This window comes from Mauremys reevesii, linkage group 19, assembly GCF_016161935.1.
Source record: "Mauremys reevesii isolate NIE-2019 linkage group 19, ASM1616193v1, whole genome shotgun sequence".
NCBI lineage: Eukaryota > Metazoa > Chordata > Testudines > Geoemydidae > Mauremys > Mauremys reevesii.
The window spans coordinates 14018860-14040343 of NC_052641.1; the positions used below are offsets into that span (position 1 = coordinate 14018860).

Here is a 21484-nt window from a genome sequence, read left to right on the forward strand (position 1 = left end):
GTGTTAAGGTACAGTCTGTGGCTGCACTGTTGATACTGAAACAAGTAGTAATTTACATGGTAACTTAAACCATGGCTGGGATTGTGAGGGTGAACATTTTTGCTTCCAATTGCAACCAGCTATATTAGAATTAAATGCTAGAATAACACTGTGCTGATATTGCTCTTGTCACAGAAATGGCTGAGATGTAGTGGTGTCAGAGATTAACAGTCACCTTCCCTTGCATAAAACCTCTAATCGTGCTTCATTACAGATTTGCTCATCCATTTCCATTTCACCTTCCTACATTATACCAGGCACTCTCTCTCACCGCGGGGCATTAACACTGGTTGCCTATCACAGCAAAACTAAGGGCTGGAGTGATGCTTTTGTTCATGATTAATAGTAGGTGTCTGTTCCATAGAGATGAAATTAGTGGTCTTTTGAATGGAGCCATTTGCTTAACATTTAACAACACAAAGCAGGAAATAGCGGAACCCAGGCATCTCTCATCACCACCTGGCTCTGATCAGATTGACTGGGAATGACATTTGCTTTGTTAATTTGAGAAGTTTAACTTTCCTCTAAGGGTCAATGAATGATACAAATAGTTGAGTGTTGTTTTTTCTCAAAACCTTTGGATGTTAGGATTTGTAGATGCAACACGAATGTTCCAGCAGGAGGAGCCCTAAGCACATTCCTCACTAAAGTTGCCTTGCTGCATTGACACCCCCCCCCCCCCCCCCCAGCAGAAGAATCATGTTGATCATTTTTTGTTTGGTAACAGTTTTTCTTTTGTGTCTCCACGGCCAGGAGCCAACTGCAGGTCTGGGTATTATCCTGGACAGTGTGTGTGGGATGTTCCCACATCTTCTCTCTCCTCTTCTGCAGCTGCTCAAAGCCCTTGTATCGGATAAATCTACTGCAAAAAAGGTATGGAACCTGGCCTGAAATCTGGAAGACAGTTTATATCTGGACAGAAAAGGAACATTGTGTTAGACCCTCTCCCCTTGCTTTGTACACACATCCCATCCTTGATGCTTTGGGTAACAACCATCAACCTTTTGGCCAAGTGGTCTAGACAGGACTTCCTTCTGAGCCTGCCAGAAGAGTTGCTTTTGCATGATATAGGGCACACGCTCTCTCTAGTACTGAACTTACTGCCTTCATAGCACGGACAGTCCTAGGGATCAAGATAATAGGAACTGAACCTGCTCTCCCGTGTGGCACTGTAGAGTAATGTTGCTTGGGCCTCAAACGTATTTTATGCTTTGGAACTACTTCCTGCTCTAATGATTAATATGATGTTCAGGGAGGCTAGCACAAAAAACAAAGTTCTGAGTATAACTCAGTTGCTGTTTTATGATGTGCAATCAGTAGACGAGTTCCAAGTAATTTAGACATCAAATGATAAATGGGGGAAGCACAGATTTCATTGCAACTGTATGGGAGCCACTTTGCCGGAACCCAGAGCTGAAGCACTACTCATAGCTTGTGACAATTGCCTTGTGTCAGGATGCTAACTTTTAGTGCTTTACTCATAATTAGTTCCTGTCTTCTTGATTCACTAGTTCAGAGAGGCGTTATTTGGGCAATTCCATGGGGACAGGATGGTGGTATTTCTGCTTCAGTAGGAGTTGGCATGTTGGAAGCAGACTATGCATTTCAAGTAACTTTACCTATCCCTAGAAATGGCCTGGCTTAATAGTTCCTTTAGAAAGCTCTAGTTCTCTGGCTGTATACTGTAGCTCTCTCCGTTTGCAGGTGTACAGTTTCCTGGATAAAATGTCCTTCTACATTGAGTTGTACAAACACAAGCCTCCTGATGTGATCTCGCATGAAGATGGCACCCTCTGGAGAAGGCAGGTGCCAAAACTTCTCTATCCCCTGGGTAAGGAATTCTGGAGGGGTCCTTCACCCTTGGAACACTGTCAGAGCTAGTTTTTTATGAACCAAATTGCTTACAGGTTTTAATTGTGAAGACTGGATTCTGATCACATTCTGAAGCTTCTGACTTTGTTTTTGTTTCACCTTTCCCTCCCCCTCCATTAGGACTGGGCCAGACAAACCTACGAATACCTCAGGGAACAGTGGGCCAGGTGATGCTGGATGACCGGGCATACTTAGTACGATGGGAATATTCCTACAGCAGCTGGACATTGTTCACCTGTGAAATTGAGATGCTGCTCCATGTTGTATCGACAGCAGGTGAGGCAAGAGGGGAATTGGGGTGGATGTTGTCGGGGAGAGAGGACTGTGATGTATTAGTAACATTAACATAAGAGGAAAAAAATCAAGAGTAATTTCAGTGGGATTGGGACAGGTCCTAGGCACATTCTCCACTTCCTTTGGAACAGTCTGCCGCTGTTACAGAAGGGCATTGTGGCTGAGTCGAGCACCACATTGGGGATTGTGACAAGGAGAAAGAACAAATACTAGAAGAGGAGTGAGGAGGAAGAAAGGAGAGAAAGAAAGGAGAGAGTCAAATACAGCAGGAGGTGGAAAGGTTTTGTTTTTTGTATTATGCTGTCTCCATAAAAGAGATCAGGAGGTGGTAAGCGCTTATAGGGAGCTGGGCAAAATTTAAGATGAGAGAAAATAATGAGCAGGAGCCTTTTAAAATATCCCACCCACCCTCACATTTCTGTGTTTGATCATCTGAGGGACATGGTCCCAGTTTAATCAATTTCTGTATTGCACCCTGGAAAGTAGATGTTCCCTTCATTAGAGATGTGGAATAATCTGAGAAGTAACTTACTGAAGGTTAGGACCTCTCTTGTAGAGATTGTAGTAGCTCATCCAAGGAGTGGAGAGAGAGAGTAATGCTGCTTATGCATCTCTCCAGACTGTAATACTAGTTTTCTTTATCCAGATGTGATTCAGCACTGCCAGAGGGTCAAGCCAGTCATTGACCTGGTTCACAAGGTCATCAGCACTGATGTGTCGATAGCAGATTGTCTTCTGCCAATCACATCACGGATCTACATGCTGTTACAGAGGTAAGTAGCTGACTAGCAGCGACAGTTAAGGCACCCCTGAAGTTGCTAGAAATGGGGAAAATGGTCAACCATAAATTTTACCAAAGGCTATTTAGGAAGTCTGCCGCAGAGCTGGGATTAGAATTCTGGAGTTCCTGCCTTCATGTTCTGTGCGTAGACCACTAGACCACCTTTCCTACACACAACCGTTGTATTGCTTTAACTACACCTCTATCCCGATATAATGCGGTCCTCGGGAGCCAAAAAATCTCACCGCCTTATAGGTGAGACTGCGTTATATCGGGTATGGTCCAGTATGGCATGCCGGCACGCCGTGACAGACTGGACCGGCTTCCCTGGCAGTGATTTAAAGGGCCTGGTGCTCCAGCCACTGTGGGGAGCCCCGGTCCCTTTAAATCACCGCCGGAGCTCTGACAGCGGGACTCGGGTGGTGATTTAAAGGGCCCGGGGCTCCCCACTGCTTTACCGTGTTATATCCGAATTCGTGTTCTATCAGGTTGCGTTCTATCAGGGTAGAAGTGTATAATGATATAACAGTACAGCTCTCCCTAATGTGAATGCAATTATATCTGTATAAATGCACCTGGTATAGCTATCCCTGAAGGAAGGGGAATACCTTTTACCAGTGTAAGGCACCTATATAACTGTGGCCACACTATGGGTTGTACAGAGTTAACTATTTCAGCAGAGAAATCACAATCTCTCTATACCAGTATAAAAACTGTATAGACCTGGCCTACGTTCTGAAGATTTTATATATAATACTCTGGGTTTTTCCTAGGTTAACAAGTGTGATCTCTCCCCCAGTGGATGTTATTGCTTCTTGTGTCAATTGTTTGACTGTATTGGCTGCCCGCATGCCAGCTAAGGTGAGAGGATACCTTCTGATTTTCCTGAAATGGAATAGTGTATGCGTGTGTGTGTATATATAAGGGGTATATTTATACTGCTCTCTCCTCTTCTAGGTCTGGACTGATCTTCACCACACAGGGTTCTTACCATTTGTTGCCAATCCAGTTTCCAGTATGAGTCACATGATTAGGTAATTCAGTTTTCTCTTGTGCCTTTGCTTCCCTTGATAATATGCCACTAGTGTGGATTCTAGACTGTCTAAAATCCAGGCACCTAATGTTCCATTCTTACATAATAGACTGGCAAAATCCTTATTCTAAATTCAGTTCCACTGAATCACATACAACTGTAAAGTGTTTGAGCGCCTTATATTTTCTATAAGGAGAAAATACTACATTTAGACATACCCTCTGATCATAAACATGCTTAGCTTTGCAGCAAAAGCAAGATTAATCAGACTTATAAAATACAAGATACAGCTCTTAAGGAGAAGTAAAATACTTCTTAAGTGCAAGGGTGATTTGTCCTGAGCTTGGTGAGTCACCTTCTCTCTACTCAGGATCATTCCCCCATGTGTATTAGTTAATGTGATCCTCCTTCTCCATCTGCTTGGTTCCTATTGTACATACAATGCATGCTCTCGCTCCTTCCACAGTGCTGAGGGAATGAATGCTGGGGGCTATGGAAACCTGTTGATGAGCGTGGAACAGCCTCAGGGCGAGTATGGTGTCACCATCTCCTTCCTACACTTGGTCACAACTCTTGTCCGTGTAAGTGTTTCTGCAGTGCTTGTACATTTTCAGGCAGCAATAGGTTACTACTAGCTGGTGAGAGTGAAGATGAGGTAAAGGTGTGTACTGAATGTATGAGGTTCCCTTGGGTGGGGCCACCTCTGGTATCCATTTGACAACATACCCACCTTTTGTGCTGGGGCCCTTGCTTTTCCCATGATTTGGTCTTTCCAACAATCATCTTCAAGCTGCAAATTGCACTTGCTCCCTGATCAGGGTGGTGGGAGTGCTCAGTCTCTTCAGAGTCCCATTAACATTGCTCTGGGTAAGCAGGAAAGGAAAGCTCTTTGTCTGCTGCTTTTCCTCTTCTAGAGATCCAAGTGTATTTACCTCCATAACACATCTGATCTTCACTTGCTTTGAGTGCAAGAGAATAGAAATTGCTCATAAGCCTCTGTCCCCATGCTGCATTACGCAGCACTGTTGGTAGAACTGTTCTGGCCCCTATTTCTGTCTTTGGAGTGTGAGGATTAAATGTCTTCCAACCAAAGATGTCACACCTTTGAACTAGGATCGAAACTGTAATGTTGCTGCTTTTTCTAGGGACAACTTGGCAGCACCCAGAGCCAAGGGCTGATGCCCTGCATTGTGTTTGTGCTGAAGGAAATGTTACCAAACTACCACAAATGGCGCTATAACTCCCATGGAGTGAGAGAACGAATTGGTAAGAATAGCTCCTCAAGGGGAGCAAAGTTGAACTCTGTCTAGAGAGAATGTGTCTTTCTCTGTTGTCCCCCTTCCCCCCCCCCCCTTTCATTATAAATGGCTCAGTGAGCACTTGGATTTATACTTTATAATGTAACGGTACCTATTGCTTCTGAACTCAACAACTGCTCTCTCTGAAGACTGAATTCATTCTTCCTGCTTTTCAGGGTGCCTAATCCTGCAGCTCATCCACGCTATTCTGAATCTCTGCCCTGAAATGGATCCTCACAGCAGGTAAGGGGAAAGTGAATTTCATATATCACTCTATATGCAACAGTCCCATTTACAGTGCAGAAGACCTCAGTCACTGTCCTTTGGTTCGCAACTTGGAATGTGAAATACTAACTTGGCAACAGTATAGTGTGCTGCTTTGTAGCCTTGGTCCACCTTGCTTACGTTGAGCCCAGGGAAATGCAGAAAGGGGTGGGAGAGAGGGCAAACCCAGATGGTTATGCAAAGCTGCTGATGAGGGGAAGGAAGCCAGTGGACAGACTTAATTTTATACTGCTGCAGATGTGCACATTCCAGACTGCCATCCACTTCTCTGTGGTTGGTGTGCCCACTTTGGGGGTTTGCACCTAACATATTGGGGAATGAGGGAGAGATGAAGTGACGGGGTGGTATAGAAATTGAAAGAAGTTACTTAACTTGCATGGTGGATCAGTAGGACCTTTCTATCTTACGTATTTCTAATGTGCTCATCCCTGTAGTGTCTGGGTTGATGCTGGCACTGATATATGTTGAGTGTATCAGATCAGGCAGAGGACCTTTCCTTTGATTGCTTGCTTTCCAGTGTCTGTGTCCTTGTCTTGCAGCAATGCTCCAAGCCTGCAGTCCTTGTGCATCTTCAGCCTGGCCAACACAGAAGCAGGACAGGCTGTCATTAACATCATGGGCATCGGTGTGGACACCATTGATATGGTAATGGCCTCACAGTCCTGTAGGTGAGTCATGTGTTCCACTCTTGCGGCATGGAAAAAGCAGCAACAAATCATACTTGAAATGTGGTTTAACTGGGTGACATGTTGCTGGGAGTCAATGTAGTTGCCAGTCAGGGCAACTGTCTCTGATCATAATTCTGAAAAAATTACCAAAACCTGCTGCTTATTCACAGCTTTCTGTCACTGTGCTTATTCTCTTCATATACATTCCCTAATTCCTGCAGTTGCTTTTCATTTCTGATTTTGCTTAGCCTAACTGAGTATTGCACTAAGGAAATGAGATGTGGGTATGCTTGATTGTTTCACACTTGCTTGTAGTAATGCTGTTATAAAGAGCTCACTAGATTCAGCATATAAAAGTACCAAATGAAGTAAAAGGCAGGAAAATTATAGCAAAAGTTCCAATTTTCATGCCTCTAAATCATGCCTTGAGTCCAGTACAATCATTTAGCATGAGTAAACCATTACAAAGCTTGAGTTGCAGTGTTAGAAAGTCCTTGTGGTTTCTTGATTAATCGGTTTCTTAAAGGTGGATTCCTGAAGGCAGTACTGGGGGCTGCTTCACAACTTAAACCTCCTCTCCAACCAGTTATCAGGACAGTTACTTTTGAACACTTCAACAATGGTTAAATCCCTTTATTTATTAGTGTGTAACTAAAGGTCCTTCTGTGCTTTAAAAAACTCTCTCTGGCCCTTAATAGTGTGCTCAGTGGACCCACCCAGCCTTTCTGGCTCAGGAGTGTTAACTCTTCAGATACTTTAACAAATCTGTTGGGGAAAGAGGGAACCTAGAATACAGTGAAAACAAATAGCAATATTGAATTAGAGATTTTTCACAGACTGATGCCACATGACTGCAGTACAGATAATCTGTAGTAGAAGCTTTCAGACTTCTTAGTCTGGACCTTAAGTATGTGTATGTGTGCGCGTGCACGGAGTACACCCACCCTTTCAATTGTGACCATGTGGACCCATCCTCTCCCATTCATGATAGCATAAAATCTCTCATGAATGTAGTAGTTGCTTCTGTGGAAAAGTAACATTAGGAAAGTATCTAAGCATTTTAGCTGCCTTTAATATGGGTTGCCCTTTGTGAAGAAAGTTAATCAAGCTACTTAATTTGGCTCTTCATTTCATCTACCCTCCTATCTGTTCTGCTCCTCCCTCCACCTGCACATACTGCTTTACCATGTAGTCCTCCTTTCCCCTGCACAGTCAGGAAGCAAGGAAGAGAGCCAGTACTGTGTGGCTTGCTGTCTCTCTACGGATCACTAGCAACTGCTTCGCAGACCACCAGTGGTATACAGAGGTCAGGGGTTCTCAACTCTTGACACTGCTATATTTGGTTATTTTACAGTAGCTGTTGGATGCTGTCTCATCACCCTGTTTATACAGCTTGGCTGTTGTTCCCTAGCCAAGTTTGGTTTACTCAAAAATAGTTCCTTAACAATAGTGTTCTCCCTTTCTTCTCCTTAAAATGACCATCACTTATTTATATGCAGTGTTGTTGTAGTTGTGTTGGTCTCAGGATATTAGGGGGACAAGGTGGGTGAAGTAAGCTTTTATTGGACCAACTTCTGTTGGTTAGAGAAACAAGCTTTTGAGCTTACACACAGTTACCTTATATCTGTATCAAAGGTAGCATGCATCAGCAGTTATAATACTATGTGTGCTCCAGGTCCTTGTTTACCCATCTATGCCAAGGACATTTTAATCTTTTTGATACTCTTGCTTTTATACATTTAGTCCTTGAATTGTCCTGGCCTTGCCTCTATGTTTCCCCTTTCCATGCTTCCTGTGACGTGCTTCTATAAAAATGAAGTAGCATGATCTTAGAAATTTTAGATTTATTTTACTTGTTTGGTCCAACAGTTATACTCACTCACTGGAGAATTTCAAGGGAATTGCACGCATTGCAGATTTGTGGAAGTAAGTGTAATATTATGCAAGCCAGAACCACCCCACCCTTCCAAAAAACCCTTTATGTTCAGATAACATGCTGTGTCTGACTTATGATGAAGACTAGCTTTATCTCATCCTCTTGTCCCCCTGTGTTATAGCCTTTGTAATACATAAGATCACCCATAATTTGGAAACATACATGACATTGGCATGGCGGGATGGGATAAGGATAAAGCATCAGTTTCAATTCTGAATTGCCTCCTTGTTTTCATGGAATTATCTAAACACAGTAATAACTCTATTGTTCAGATTATAACAGCTGACATTATAAGTCTGATCTTGAACTTGGCTCTCCTCTATGTAGCTTTCTGTAAATTTTCCTTTCTGCCTGAAATTTCTTCTCCATAGTCTCTGTGCATAGTAGAATCTTTTTGCAAAGTTTTGAGGTTAGTTTCTTAGTTATGGGAGTCTGAAGAAATAAAGAAGGGGACTCAAAATTGTTACAACTTGTTTTATCTTTTCATAACTGAAAAATGGCTTGGTCTGAAAACTTCACACTTGTTTTACATGCTAATTCTCAGTTAGAATTGACACACAGGACTGTTAGTAACAAGCTGAAGTGGAAAAGCTTGTAATTACGAAGGGTCAGATTTTAAGGCTTTAAGTATAAGAGCATTTCTGTGACCAACTTTGTGGCAGTTGTAGGTAACGTGATATGTATCTGCAGAGTTTCATAAGAGGAACTAGTTAGGAATTTGAAGAGGTTATAAACTCTGCCTGTTGCCTGAGGGAGATCTCAAGTAATCACCACAGACAGCTGAGGAGTTGGGTTCTGCTTACAGCAGGGGACTTTTGTCCCCTCTTTGTCCCAAACTAAGCAGCTCCTAAAGCAGCTGTCCAATTAAGGGGAAATATTGGTCTTCATACTGAGGCCCCATCTAGCCACTATCCAAAACTGTGTGACCCTACTTCCAGTTTTATTCTGAGACACTGAGTGACCCTCTGCCCCAGGTATAGCAATTTGCCTCGCCTCATCTTCCTATTTCCTTGCCATGACCATTCCCATTCCCATCTTAACACGCCTGCCCACCCCTAAAGATGTGTTGTGATTGAAAAGGGGTTAGGAGGCCTTAAGGCTCACCCCTTCCACCTCTGTTTTGTTCCAGAACAAAAGGGAAGGAGGAGCCTGGACTTGTTAGGGGGAGGAGATCTGTTGGGAGGTTGTGGCATTAATCGCTAAAAAATTGTCCCTAAACTTTAATAAGGGTTAAAAAGGTTAATACAATTCAGAACCAGTTTTTTCTTTGTCTGACTGGTTTGGACTCCTTATAAGTGAGACTAATGGTAAAAACAGCCCCTTGCTGATTTGAACATCTACTGTGAAACCGAAGGCAATGTGGATCCTCTAACATCCACTGATATAGACAGCAGAGTTTAGAACCTTCATGAGTGCAACATTTGCAAGAGACTTCTCATTCTGCACTAACCAGGATAAGATGTGCTAACAGCCAGTGGAGGTTTCTGCTTTTAAAAAGCCATCCTAGGAGAAAATAATTATGCATTCAAAAGTAAGACAATTCAAAGTTAAATTCTCTGCACTAGCTTGAACTCTGCCCCAGATACCTGTCCAACTTCCACCTGTAGCCTAGGTGGAAGTTGGACAGGTATTTTTACCATTCGCCTTCCCATTCTTCAATCCCTTTCCTCCAGTACAGATCACTCACTCCCACTAAAACTGTGTACTAGTCTATGAAACCCTAAATAGCTAACACATGGGAGTGAGACCTCTCCCCATTAAAGAATAGACTATAGTATCTTATGTCTTTTTCCACGTACACACCACCTTCTGATCTACTATCTGACTGTAGACCACCCAACACACTGAAAAGAGAGATGCCTCTAAACAGTTACACCACCTGCAGCGAGATCTATGACCCATGGTACATTGCCAAAAGAAAGTATTTCCCATATGGTGTTCATTAAACAATATATGTACTTTAAAGGGTGGGTTTATGTTCCGTGTAGAAGCAGGTGAAACTCTCATGGGAGGGTGAGCAAGATATGGGGAAAGAGTTACCATGGGTGGAGGAATCTTAACTTCAGATGTCTTTGCTTTCTAATATTTAAATGAATTATGTCTCAAACTTAACTGTATTTCAACAACTTTTTTTTGTCTGGTAATTAAGTTTTTAGCTTAATTTTTGTTGGTTTTAATCTCCCTCCTCCTACTCCTTGGCAATAATGGACAATACAAGAGTTTTTAAAAAAAATTACGTTTTTTGGGTTATTGGATCTGTCTGAGAACTTTTTGCACTCCTTGAACTTAAAAACTTATGAGCCAATTTAACTCCAACCTAGGAAAGAAGGAAAATCACAGAACAGTTACGCACCCCATAGACAAGGGTTTAGAATAAGAACACTCTCAGAACCTTGTGCTACTATTATAAACTCAAGATTAGTTATGCAGTAGTATTTTGCATTATATTGCTATACTTGCATGATAAGTGAGAGTGAATAGAGTTCTCTTACAACCTTTGCTCTTGCTTGATAGGACCACAGAATAGTGAATTTGCTATTTGAATACTGTACAGCTAATGAGCATCATTTGAGTTGATTTTAATGCATTCCTTTTGGTTTCTGTTTGGCAACACAGCGATGAGTCACTGGGCCAGGGCCAGCTGCTGATCCAGACAGTAAAGCTGGCATTCTCGGTCACCAATAACGTCATCCGGTTGAAATCCCCTTCTAGCGTGGTATCCCCACTAGAACAGGCACTTACTCAGCATGGTATGTACCTCTTTGTTGGCCAGCCCAGGCAGTAGTGTCTGTTCCTCGAACACAGATAATGTGTAACTTGCTAACATTGGATTGAGGTCTGACTTCTCTGAACAGTGCAGTTCTCATCCAGCATACTAGTGATGGGAGGGCACCAGAGGGCATTCTCCTTCTCCAAGGGATTACCCAATGGACATTTAGTAAATTCCCTGTAATGTGGACTAAGTTGACAAGTTTTCCCCTTGCATTAGAACCGTTACGGAACCCTCTTATGCAGTGACGCTGGGTATGTGACACTGGGCCCACTTTTGGGAGGGTAGCAGAATTGTTTTTGTCTTGCTCTTCACCTACTAGGCTCTTGGTGGCACTGGTGCTTCTGGTTCTTTGCAGCTCTGGGAGCAGTGTGGAAGCTTTGAACTATATTCTCATTGTTGGCTCACCAGGACTGCTTTCAAATAGCCACCTACTGTTATTTTCACTTGTTTTGTTTACTGCTTTCTAACATGAGACAGTGCTGAACGGTATGGTAAAGCAGCTGCCAGTAGTACCTATGGCCAGACCCATCCGTTGTCCTCTTGGAAAGCTGAATTCATTCCCTCTCCCTCCCTTTCCACTCTAGTATAGAGTGGCATGACTGCCTACTAAATAGTTGCTGAATAGTCTGTCTTGAAGAGCCCTCATAGGAGATTATTCCAGCTTCTCACCTGTGATTTAATTGTGTTCTCACCAGGTGCTCATGGGAACAATCTGATTGCTGTCTTGGCCAAATATATCTACCACAAACACGACCCAGCACTGCCACGCCTTGCCATCCAGCTGCTCAAACGACTCGCTACGGTAAAACTAGTTTCTCACAAGTGCTTTCCCATGCTTTCCCTTTTTGTTGATTCCACCACTTAAACTGTCTCCAGTGACCCTCCAAGATACAACCTGTGAGTGTTCTTGCTTTGAGATTTCCAACCTTGTCAAAAAGGAACTTATATTAAGATTTATCCGGGGACCCTGTATTAAGACTTATTCTTTACCTATTAGACTAACACTTTTTGATTGTTAAAATCTGAAAGCTCCTCTGGGTTTTTATTTAGGCATTTAAATGTTGCAATTTCAGGGGTATTTATTTTAACATCTCAACCCAAATCTATCTAGCTGTCTATCTGTTGTCTTCAGTTTTGCCCCTTTCCTTGTGAAATAGATGAGGAATGGAGCATAATTCCTAAAGAGGCAACCAAAACTCAGAACAAGTTGGCAATTTTCTACATGTTCCATTAAAATCAAAATTATTTTCTTGATTTTTTTTTTTTCCCTCTCCCGTGTCCCTGCGCTCAAGGGTGAGAATTTTCTGGAATTTCAGTTTAAAACAAATATCACAAGCCCCATTTATATATTGAGAGGAAGCATCATAGCATTTATCTCCATTTGTTTAGCATGTTTCTTCCCTTTTGCAGGTAGCTCCAATGTCAGTTTACGCCTGCCTTGGGAGTGATGCTGCTGCCATTCGTGATGCCTTTTTGACCCGCCTGCAGAGTAAGATTGAGGACATGCGCATTAAAGTCATGATCCTGGAGTTCCTCACTGTTGCTGTAGAGACACAGCCTGGGCTCATTGAGCTCTTCCTGAACCTGGAAGTGAAAGATGGGAGTGATGGGTCAAAGGTAAAACAGCAAGTGTCTACATAAGGATTTACTGGAGTAGCAGGATATTCCTATCTTTACATATGGCTTGAAGCTTTCCTGGCTTTGTTCCTTATTTTAGTAAAGATCTCTACGGCTTTACTTTGTCCTCACCATGAGTGTCTTTGTCATACACCCCGAGGCGCCTGACAAGATACTGAACATTGGTTTTAATGCTGTGTAGCCTGATTCTGGGACGAGAACCTTATGACCTTCTGATCAATTGGCAAAAAGGTTCCCTTCGACCAAAGAGAAACCTTCCTGTGTTTTCCGACCACTATGCAAGCACCTCCTGTTTCAGTATGCTATTTAATTGCATCTACAAAATACGCAGGGAAGCAAAACTTTTTTCCTGCCCCTTGAAGTAATCTGACTTATAAAAATAATTTATTCCACTCTTCACTGTCTTTTTAGATATTCCTCATAGGTGTTCTATATTAAATGTATGTGTATATGAAATACACGCCTATACCATGTGCTCAAGCTTTACTTACCTGTGTATTTTGTATGTGGAATTAAATAGCATACTGAAACAGGAAGTGGTTGGATGTAGATGTCTCTCATTTTCTCCCTCTTACTTTAGGAATTCAGCTTAGGGGAATGGAGTTGCCTCCAAGTGGTCTTGGAACTGATAGACTCCAAACAGCAGGAAAGATACTGGTGCCCTCCCCTCTTGCACCGGGCTGCCATTGCATTCCTTCATGCCCTGTGGCAGGACCGTCGGGATAGTGCCATGCTGGTCTTGAGGACCAAGTGAGTCATCGCTTTTCTATGCTGTCTTTAGATGTGGCCTGTATTCCTTGTTTCTAGATGTATAACTTTGGCTGTTTTCAAAATATATTTTGTTTGAGTGGGCTCAGTTTACCAGGCTCTCCAGATCACTGTGTATGACTGCCTTGTCCTCAGCATTTACCATACCGCCAAACTTAGTGTCATTGGCAAATTTTATCAGCAGTGATTTCATATTTATTTCCAGATCATTGATGAAAATGTTGAATCGCATTGGGCCTAGTACCATTCACAGGCTGATTCAGAATGGGCTGTTTTAAACTCTATTTCAGTGAATAGAAATAAACATATCCCACCAGTTCTGACCGGTTGGAGGATCCCTTTTAATTGTAACTTAGATACTTGGTGGTCAGACTCAGAGGCTTCTCAGCTAATAGCTGGTTAGACCTCTTCCTCCAGTCTCCTGGTAACCTGCTTTGCATGCAAAACATTGGGGAAAATTTAAGTAATTAGGGACGCTTATGTTAAGGAAAAATTAAACTTTCTATTGTGAAGCACATATGCATAATTCTGTTGAAGTAACCCTCCTCTTTCAGTGTGCTCTGCACTGCCAGTTGAGTAGTGTTACTACATGTATGGTGTGTGAAATATCTCAGACAGTGGAGTTTGCCATGAAAGGCTGGCAGGATCAGGCTGTTCCTGTCAGGTGTGCTGTGTAGGTCCGTGGCTCTCAGCCAGGGGTACGTGTACCCCTAGGGGGTACACAGAGGTTTTCCATGGGATAAATCAACTCATCTAGATATTTGCCTAGTTTTACAACAGGCTACATAAAAAGTACTAGCACAGTCACTGCAAACTAAAATTTCCTAGAGACAATGATTTGTTTATTTTGCTCTATATACTATACACTGAAATGGAAGTATAATATTTATATTCCAATTGATTTATTTTATAAGTATATGGTAAAAATGAGAAAATAAGCAATTTTTCGGTAACAGTGTGCTGTGACACTTTTTTGTATTTTTATGTCTGATTTTGTAAGCAAGTAATTTCTAAGTGAGGTGTAACTTGGGGGTACGCAAGATAAATCAGAGCCCTAAAAGGGGTGCAGTAGCCTGGAAAGGTTGAGAGCAATAGGAGAAGTATGGTAACTTACAGTATTTTTGTGTGTTTTTAGGCCAAAGTTTTGGGAAAACTTAACCAACCCCCTCTTTGGGACCCTTTCTCCCCCCTCAGAAACATCAGAGGTGAGTTGTTAATAAGGACTGAAAATAGCTGTGGTTTTCTGAGAAGTGAGTGGTGCGTGCAACTTCCTTCCTTTTGCTTGTTGTCATCTAAGAGGAAATATGGTTGGGTAAAGCACAAGGAGGAGTTCTGAGAGTGGGTTTTATTTCCAACGCTTGCACGGATTATCTGCGTAACTTTGGATTAGTCTCCTGAACTCTCACTGCCTCTATTTCACCATCTGTAAAAACAGAGATAACATCTACCTAACAGGGATGATGAGGTTTATCTCCTTAATGTTTGTAAAGAACTAGTATACTAGATGTGCAATATAGTGTGTGTGTGTGTGTACGTACATGTACAGGATATTTTGCTCCTGTTCCCAGACATCTGAACGATCTCTCCTCCTTACTGGGCCTACCTCTGACTGACTTGGAGTCCTGAGGATTTTGCCATTCTTCTGCTTTGAAAACCTCTGTCTTCCCTGTGAAAATCTTAATCCCCCTCTATCCAGCTGTTGTACAGATTTGAATATGGTGCTCTTCCCTTGTTGGCAGAATAGATGAGCACAGTCTACTGAGACAGCTGCTCTTACATAAGTCCATTGGATCCTTACTCCCCCGTATCTAGAGAAGATGGCTTTGGCACTCATGGGTGGGACAGTTCTCACGGGAAAGTGCAGTACCATTCACTCTGCCGCTAGGTGATGAGCAGGCACAAGTCTTGCTTCCATCCCTGTCAGCCCCAGGGAGGCCCAGAGGGTTGCCTTTGTGCTACTCCCTAGGCCCTGTTGGCTCAGGAATCCAAGGGTAACAGGAAAACTGGGGCTACTTGAATAGCACAAGGGGGCTTGATTGACAGTGTGGGTGTCCTGGACTTTTTAGACTATGGTCCTCAACTCTCTTTGTAGGACAGAGCTTGGGACACAGTGCTGCCAGATCTGACCTGGAGCAACAGATAACCTGCTCATGCTCTGCTTTTATTCCCTCTTTGTAGCTCAGTGTCTTGGACACGTGTGCCTTAATCATGAAAATCATCTGCCTGGAGATCTACTATGTGGTCAAGTGAGTCATTGACAATCTGTCCTGCTCTAGAGTTTTCAGTGATGCTAGGGGCACCTGAAAGGGAGGGCAAAGTCCTGCACTGTATGTGGGGTACATACTAAGAGATTCTCCATGTTTGAGGGAGAGGCAAGTTGGAGCTAACAGTTCTATGGAAGTGCTGGAGGGACAGTCAGTAGTTTACCTGTGGCTGCTGGGGCTCAGAAGAGAGGAGCACAAGCCTGCCTCATTTGATTTGAATTTCATGCAGCCATTTATTAGAGAAATAGATGTTATGAGAAGAGTTTCTGTGGTCTGTAAATGTGACATTCTGGGTATGGATCTCAAAAGAGAAATATCTGTCCTGGAATAATGAAACTTTTTAAATATTTTTAAGCTCATTATGGGACTATGCTAGCCACATGTAATACAGTGAAATGTTCCCATCACACACTGGATGCTAGAACTAAAATTAGGACAATCTAGCTTTTCTCCAACTCTGTAGCAGTGCATAGTATTAAGTTGGTGCCCATGACGTTTATGCCAGAAAATTTTACTTTGCTTCAGTGGGATTCTTTGGATAGACGGGGGGTAATCATAATAGTAGTAGGATGAAATTTAATAGTGAAAAGTGCAAGGTCATGCATTTAGGGATTAATAACAAAAACTATTGTTATAAGCTGGGGAGGCATCAGTTGGAAGTAACAGAGGAGGAGAAGGACCTCGGAGTATTGGTTGATCACAGGATGACTATGAGCCGCCAATGTGATGTGGCTGTGAAGAAAGCTAATGCGGTCTCGGGATGCATCAGGCGAGGTGTTTCCAGTAGAGATAAGGAGGTATTAGTACTGTTATACAAGGCACTGGTGAGACCTCTTCTGGAATACTGTGTGCAGTTCTGGTCTCCCATGTTTAAGAAGGATGAATTCAAACTGGAACAGGTTCAGAGAAGGGCTACTAGGATGATCCGAGGAATGGAAAACCTATCATATGAAAGGAGACTCAAAGAGCTTGGCTTGTTTAGCCTAACCAAAAGAAGGCTGAGGGGAGATATGATTGCTCTCTATAACTATATCAGAGGAATAAATACCAGGGAGGCAGAGGAATTACTTAAGCTCAGTACCAGTGTGGACACAAGAACAAATGGATATAAACTGGCTATCAGGAAGTTTAGACTTGAAATTAGATGAAGGTTTCTAACCATCAGAGAGAGGAGTGAAGTTCTGGAACAGGCTTCCAAGGGGAGTAGTGGGGTCAAAAGACATATCTGGCTTCAAGACTAAGCTTGATAAGTTTATGGAGGGGATGGTATAATGGTATAGCCTAATTTTGGCAATTAATTCGTCTTTGACTACTAGCAGTAAATATGCCCAATGGCTTGTGATGGGATGTTAGATGGGGTGGGATCTGAGTTACTACAGAGAATTCTTTCCTGGGTGTCTGGCTGGTGAGTCTTACCCACATGCTTAGGATTTAGCTGATCACCATATTTGGGGGCGGGAAGGAATTTTCCTCCAGGGCAAATTGGCAGAAGCCCTGGGTTTTTTTGGCCTTCCTCTGCAGTGTGGGGCATGGGTCACTTGCTGGAAGGTTCTCTGCACCTTGAAGTCTTTAAACCATGATTTGAGGACTTCAGTGGCTCAGACACTGGTTTGATACAGGAGTGGATGGGTGAGATTCTGTGGCCTGCATTGTGCAGGAGGTCAGACAAGATGATCATAATGGTCCCTTCTGACCTTAGAGTCTATGATTCTATGTGTTTTAGAAAAAAGTTTCACCATTTTAATACCTATAATTATGGCATGACATCAATTTACTACTTTAGCTTCTTGTAATATTGGTTGTGTCTTTTTTGGAGGGTGGGGCAAGGACATTATTCTGTTGGTCTAGCATTGCCAGATATGGTATTTAATGGTATTGAGGTAATACTACATAGAATAGCCCTTGTTAAACATATTTCCTTTGATAAGCTTAGTTTTTGTTTGAAGTGTGTATCAACTCTGTATAATAACACTGAGGGGATTCAAGTTTGTGTCTCTGACTTCTAAATCAAACTTCCTCAGCTTACAAATGAATGGATGATTTTCTAGTTCCCAAACTTGCAAAACATATCCTGAGGTTTAGAAGTCCAGATGTGTGTTCTCTCTCTCTCTCTCTCTCTCTGTCCCGCCAGAAATAAAATTCTCAGTAAAATTTCAGAGTGGTAGCCGTGTTAGTCTGTCTGAGCAAAAAGAATGAGGAGTACTTGTGGCACCTTAGAGACTAACAAATTTATTTGAGCATAAGCTTTTGTGGGCTAGAACCCACTTCATCGGATGCATGCAGTGGAGAATACAGTAGGAAGATATATATACACAGAGAACATGAAAAAAATGGGTGTTGCCATACCAACAGTAACGAGTAATTAATTTAGGTGCGCTATTATCAGCAGGAGAAAAAAAACTTTTGTAGTGATAATCAGGATGGCCCATTTCTAACAGTCGATAAGAAGGTGCGAGTAACAGTAGGGGGAAAATTAGCATGGGGAAACAGTTTTTACTTTGTGTAATGACCCATCCACTCCCAGTCTTTATTCAAGCCTAATTTAATGGTGTCTAGTTTGCAACTTAATTCCAATTCTGCAGTTTCTCGTTGGAGTCTGTTTTTGAAGGTTTTTTGTTGGAGTATTGTGACTTTGAAGTCTATAATTGAGTGACTAGGGAGATTGAAGTGTTCTCCGACTGGTTTTTCAATGGTATAATTCTTGACATGTGATTTGTGTCCATTTATTCTTTTGTGTAGAGACTGTCCGGTTTGGCCAATGTACATGGCAGAGAGGCATTGCTTGCTGTTTCCCCATGCTAATTTTCCCCCTACTGTTACTCACACCTTCTTGTCAACTGTTAGAAATGGGCCATCCTGATTATCACTACAAAAGCTTTTTTTCTCTTGCTGATAATAGCTCACCTAATAGCTCACTTTAATTACTTACTTTTGTTACTGTTGGTATGGCAATACCCATTTTTTCATGTTCTCTGTGTATATATATCTTCCTACTGTATTTTCCACTCCATGCATCCGATGAAGTGGGTTTTAGCCCATGAAAGCTTATGCTCAAATAAATTTGTTAGTCTCTAAAGTGCCACAAGTACTCTTTGTTCTTTCAGTAAGATTTAAAATCAAGTCTGAAGCATGATCCAGAATGGATTCCAGCTTCTTCTCCCAGAGCTGTTCTGTTCTGCAGACCTAATAGGAAGCAGTAACTTACTTTTATCCCTAAAGTCAGCAGAATACACAGACAGGGAGCTGATTTTCTGAGTAAGAATGTGACTCTCTTACATACTCACTTTCCTGAATGTAACTACTGTTCTGAAAAGTCAGGAATAAATAAAAACCACGTTTAAAAAGATGAGTTGATTATCTCCGAGGGTTACCCTTCTTCCATACCAATTGATCCAATAAGTGGGGTCTCTTTCTGAATTCACTCTGTGTGCCCATAACTTTCGAATCTGAATCTTAGAAGGAGCATGTTCTCTGATCAAAGAATAAATGAAAATGTATCTGATTTCTCTTTTTGACTTTGTCAGGGGCTCACTGGACCAATCCCTGAAAGACACCCTGAAGAAGTTCTCCACAGAAAAGCGCTTTGCTTACTGGTCAGGATATGTGAAGTCATTGGCATTGCATATGGCAGAGACAGAGGGTAGCAGCTGCACCTCCTTGACGGAGTATCAGATGCTGATCTCGGCCTGGCGGATGCTGCTGATTATCTCCACCAGTCATGTAAGAGCCATCCTGACTAATAATGTTTTGAATAGATACGTGCCCTGTTATTCAGGCCACATGTGGCACAGTAAAGGATCAGGCTGCTGGCTTTTGTTTCCATTATCTTGTATGTGTACTCACAATCCGAACGGACACCAATACCGTACATCAGAATTACCTCAGTGAGTTTTGTTTTGCCAAGTGATCAAAACTAGCATACTGTATGTGTGTGGCATGGGAGTGCGGGGATGTTACATCATTTCTATAATAAGTGTAAAGAAAGCCAGTAACACTGTCTGTACCCAGAGAGATGCAGTAGGTTATTATTTTCTACTGTATTTTCCACTCCATGCATCCAACGAAGTGGGTTCTAGCCCACGAAAGCTTATGCCCAAATAATTTTGTTAGTCTCTAAGGTGCCACAAGGACTCCTCATTGTTTTTATAGTAAAGTGTGGTGAAGAAGCCCGGTGTATACCCTGTCCCCAATTACCTGTCACTCAGTGTTGACGTTTTGCCCCTTGCTTTTCTAACAACTAGTCATTCTTAATTTCTTTCTCTATAATTGAATCATCCGGCAGATGCAAAAGCCTATGCCACCTTGTAAATTAAGAATAAATACAAAAAGGGGGGGTTGATGTTGGATTGGAAAGACGAGGGTGTGTGTTTTGTTGATGTAACTTTCACTATCATATATATTTAGTCTGAGCTCTCAGTTTGTCTCTGATCTGTCTCTAGGCAGATATAATGCATCTGACTGAAACTGCAGTCCGGCAGCAACTGTTTCTGGAGGTGCTAAGTGGGACCAAAGCTTTAGTAAGTGTTTGCATTTCTATTTGTAGCTCTTCAAGGAAACTGTTTCAAGAATGGGAGCACAATTGTCCAACTCCTTTGTGGAGCTCTAGTCTTGTATCTATTTGTGGTTCAGATTTTCCCTGATTCTGTGAGATTAGACTGAAACAAGAAGGTTTCTCTCAGAATTACTTTGTTCTCCATAAGACTTTATTCTCCAAATTATATTTGATTTTCTTGGCCAGCGGGTGACACTGCAATTAGTGCTATCTAGTGATCCTGCAGCGTTGCCAGCTGTTGAAAGGCAGGCATGGTCATTGGCTGGACCCTGTGTACTCATTCCAGCTACCTGAAGTGTCACTTGCTATTGAAGGCAAGGTCGATTACCTGCTAGATCTGCAGTTGCTGCATTGTTTCTGCACTGGCTGATGATGACTATAATAGATGTTTCTTTTAGGTGGATGTTTCACCTGGGGATAATTTCCTCTCTTTCCTCTTGAGATAGCAAGAGGAAACTCTGGTGCATGGCTTTACGCCAATAAAAAAACAAGTGTGCTACAGCTTTCATTCCACGTAGGTTGCAAGTTGAGATGTAGAATTTATAAACGGGATCTTGCAATGGATCCTTGGAACACAGTGACCTCACTGCTGAGAGTTAAGTTCTGTTGACCAAATGGGCTAGCACTTAAAATGTGCTGTTAATATCCAGGACTCCCCACGCCTTTCTTAGCAGTCGTGCGGATGGATCTCTGCTCCCATAGCTCTGTGGAAGGACATATTGAGTCACATCATCTTTTTATAATCGATAGTACCATAAACCTCTTTAGCTACAACATGGCTGTTTCTCCACATGTTCTGTTGACTACCTGCTCTGTACACGAATCTGCTTGGAATATAGCAGCTGGGCAGGGTGGGATGGGGAAGCAAGCTCTTAGTGCTCTAAATGTCTGTGTTGAGCCGCTTCAGCTTTCTCATCTGTGAATGTTGCAACTGTAACTGTTGGGACATCTCTCCTTAGCTGCTGGTCCCCATGTCGGTGTTGTGCCTGCAGCTGGGGTCCATGCTGTGCACCCTTCTGCTGATCCTGCTTAGACAGTGGAAGAGGTGGGTGTGCTATTTGGATAACTCTTTGTAAGTAAGCTAATAGTCACTGATGAACGTAAGAACTTGGAAGAAGATGTTTGAGTTGCTGTCTAGACTGAATTGTCATGGTGATCTGGGAAATAAAGCGATACCTTATGGTTGCACAATACTCTTTATCTTGCCAGGCCATGGCTTCGGGGACTGTGCAATCGCGGGATTCACATTGAGGGTGGCATTGATGATGGATGCTGCTGCTGAA

At 42.4% G+C, this 21484-nt stretch overlaps 1 protein-coding gene across 5 annotated transcripts in view; it reads left to right on the plus strand.

Moving 5' to 3' along the window:
* NUP188 (nucleoporin 188) overlaps positions 1 to 21484 on the plus strand; it is a 50695-nt gene that overhangs the window by 16985 nt on the left and 12226 nt on the right. For 3 of the 5 annotated variants that reach the window (XM_039506825.1, XM_039506824.1, XM_039506828.1), the window contains 20 exons: positions 793 to 912; positions 1744 to 1870; positions 2032 to 2187; positions 2852 to 2978; positions 3760 to 3847; positions 3944 to 4020; positions 4486 to 4600; positions 5165 to 5285; positions 5494 to 5560; positions 6142 to 6270; positions 8140 to 8196; positions 10823 to 10956; positions 11675 to 11781; positions 12390 to 12596; positions 13198 to 13367; positions 14521 to 14590; positions 15564 to 15631; positions 19174 to 19369; positions 20089 to 20166; positions 21161 to 21246. In XM_039506825.1, coding sequence (XP_039362759.1) covers positions 793 to 912; positions 1744 to 1870; positions 2032 to 2187; positions 2852 to 2978; positions 3760 to 3847; positions 3944 to 4020; positions 4486 to 4600; positions 5165 to 5285; positions 5494 to 5560; positions 6142 to 6270; positions 8140 to 8196; positions 10823 to 10956; positions 11675 to 11781; positions 12390 to 12596; positions 13198 to 13367; positions 14521 to 14590; positions 15564 to 15631; positions 19174 to 19369; positions 20089 to 20166; positions 21161 to 21246 — 2300 coding nt within the window. The remainder of the gene's footprint in view (positions 1 to 792; positions 913 to 1743; positions 1871 to 2031; positions 2188 to 2851; positions 2979 to 3759; positions 3848 to 3943; positions 4021 to 4485; positions 4601 to 5164; positions 5286 to 5493; positions 5561 to 6141; positions 6271 to 8139; positions 8197 to 10822; positions 10957 to 11674; positions 11782 to 12389; positions 12597 to 13197; positions 13368 to 14520; positions 14591 to 15563; positions 15632 to 19173; positions 19370 to 20088; positions 20167 to 21160; positions 21247 to 21484) is intronic. The other 2 variants (XM_039506827.1, XM_039506826.1) reach the window with 1 other exon arrangement.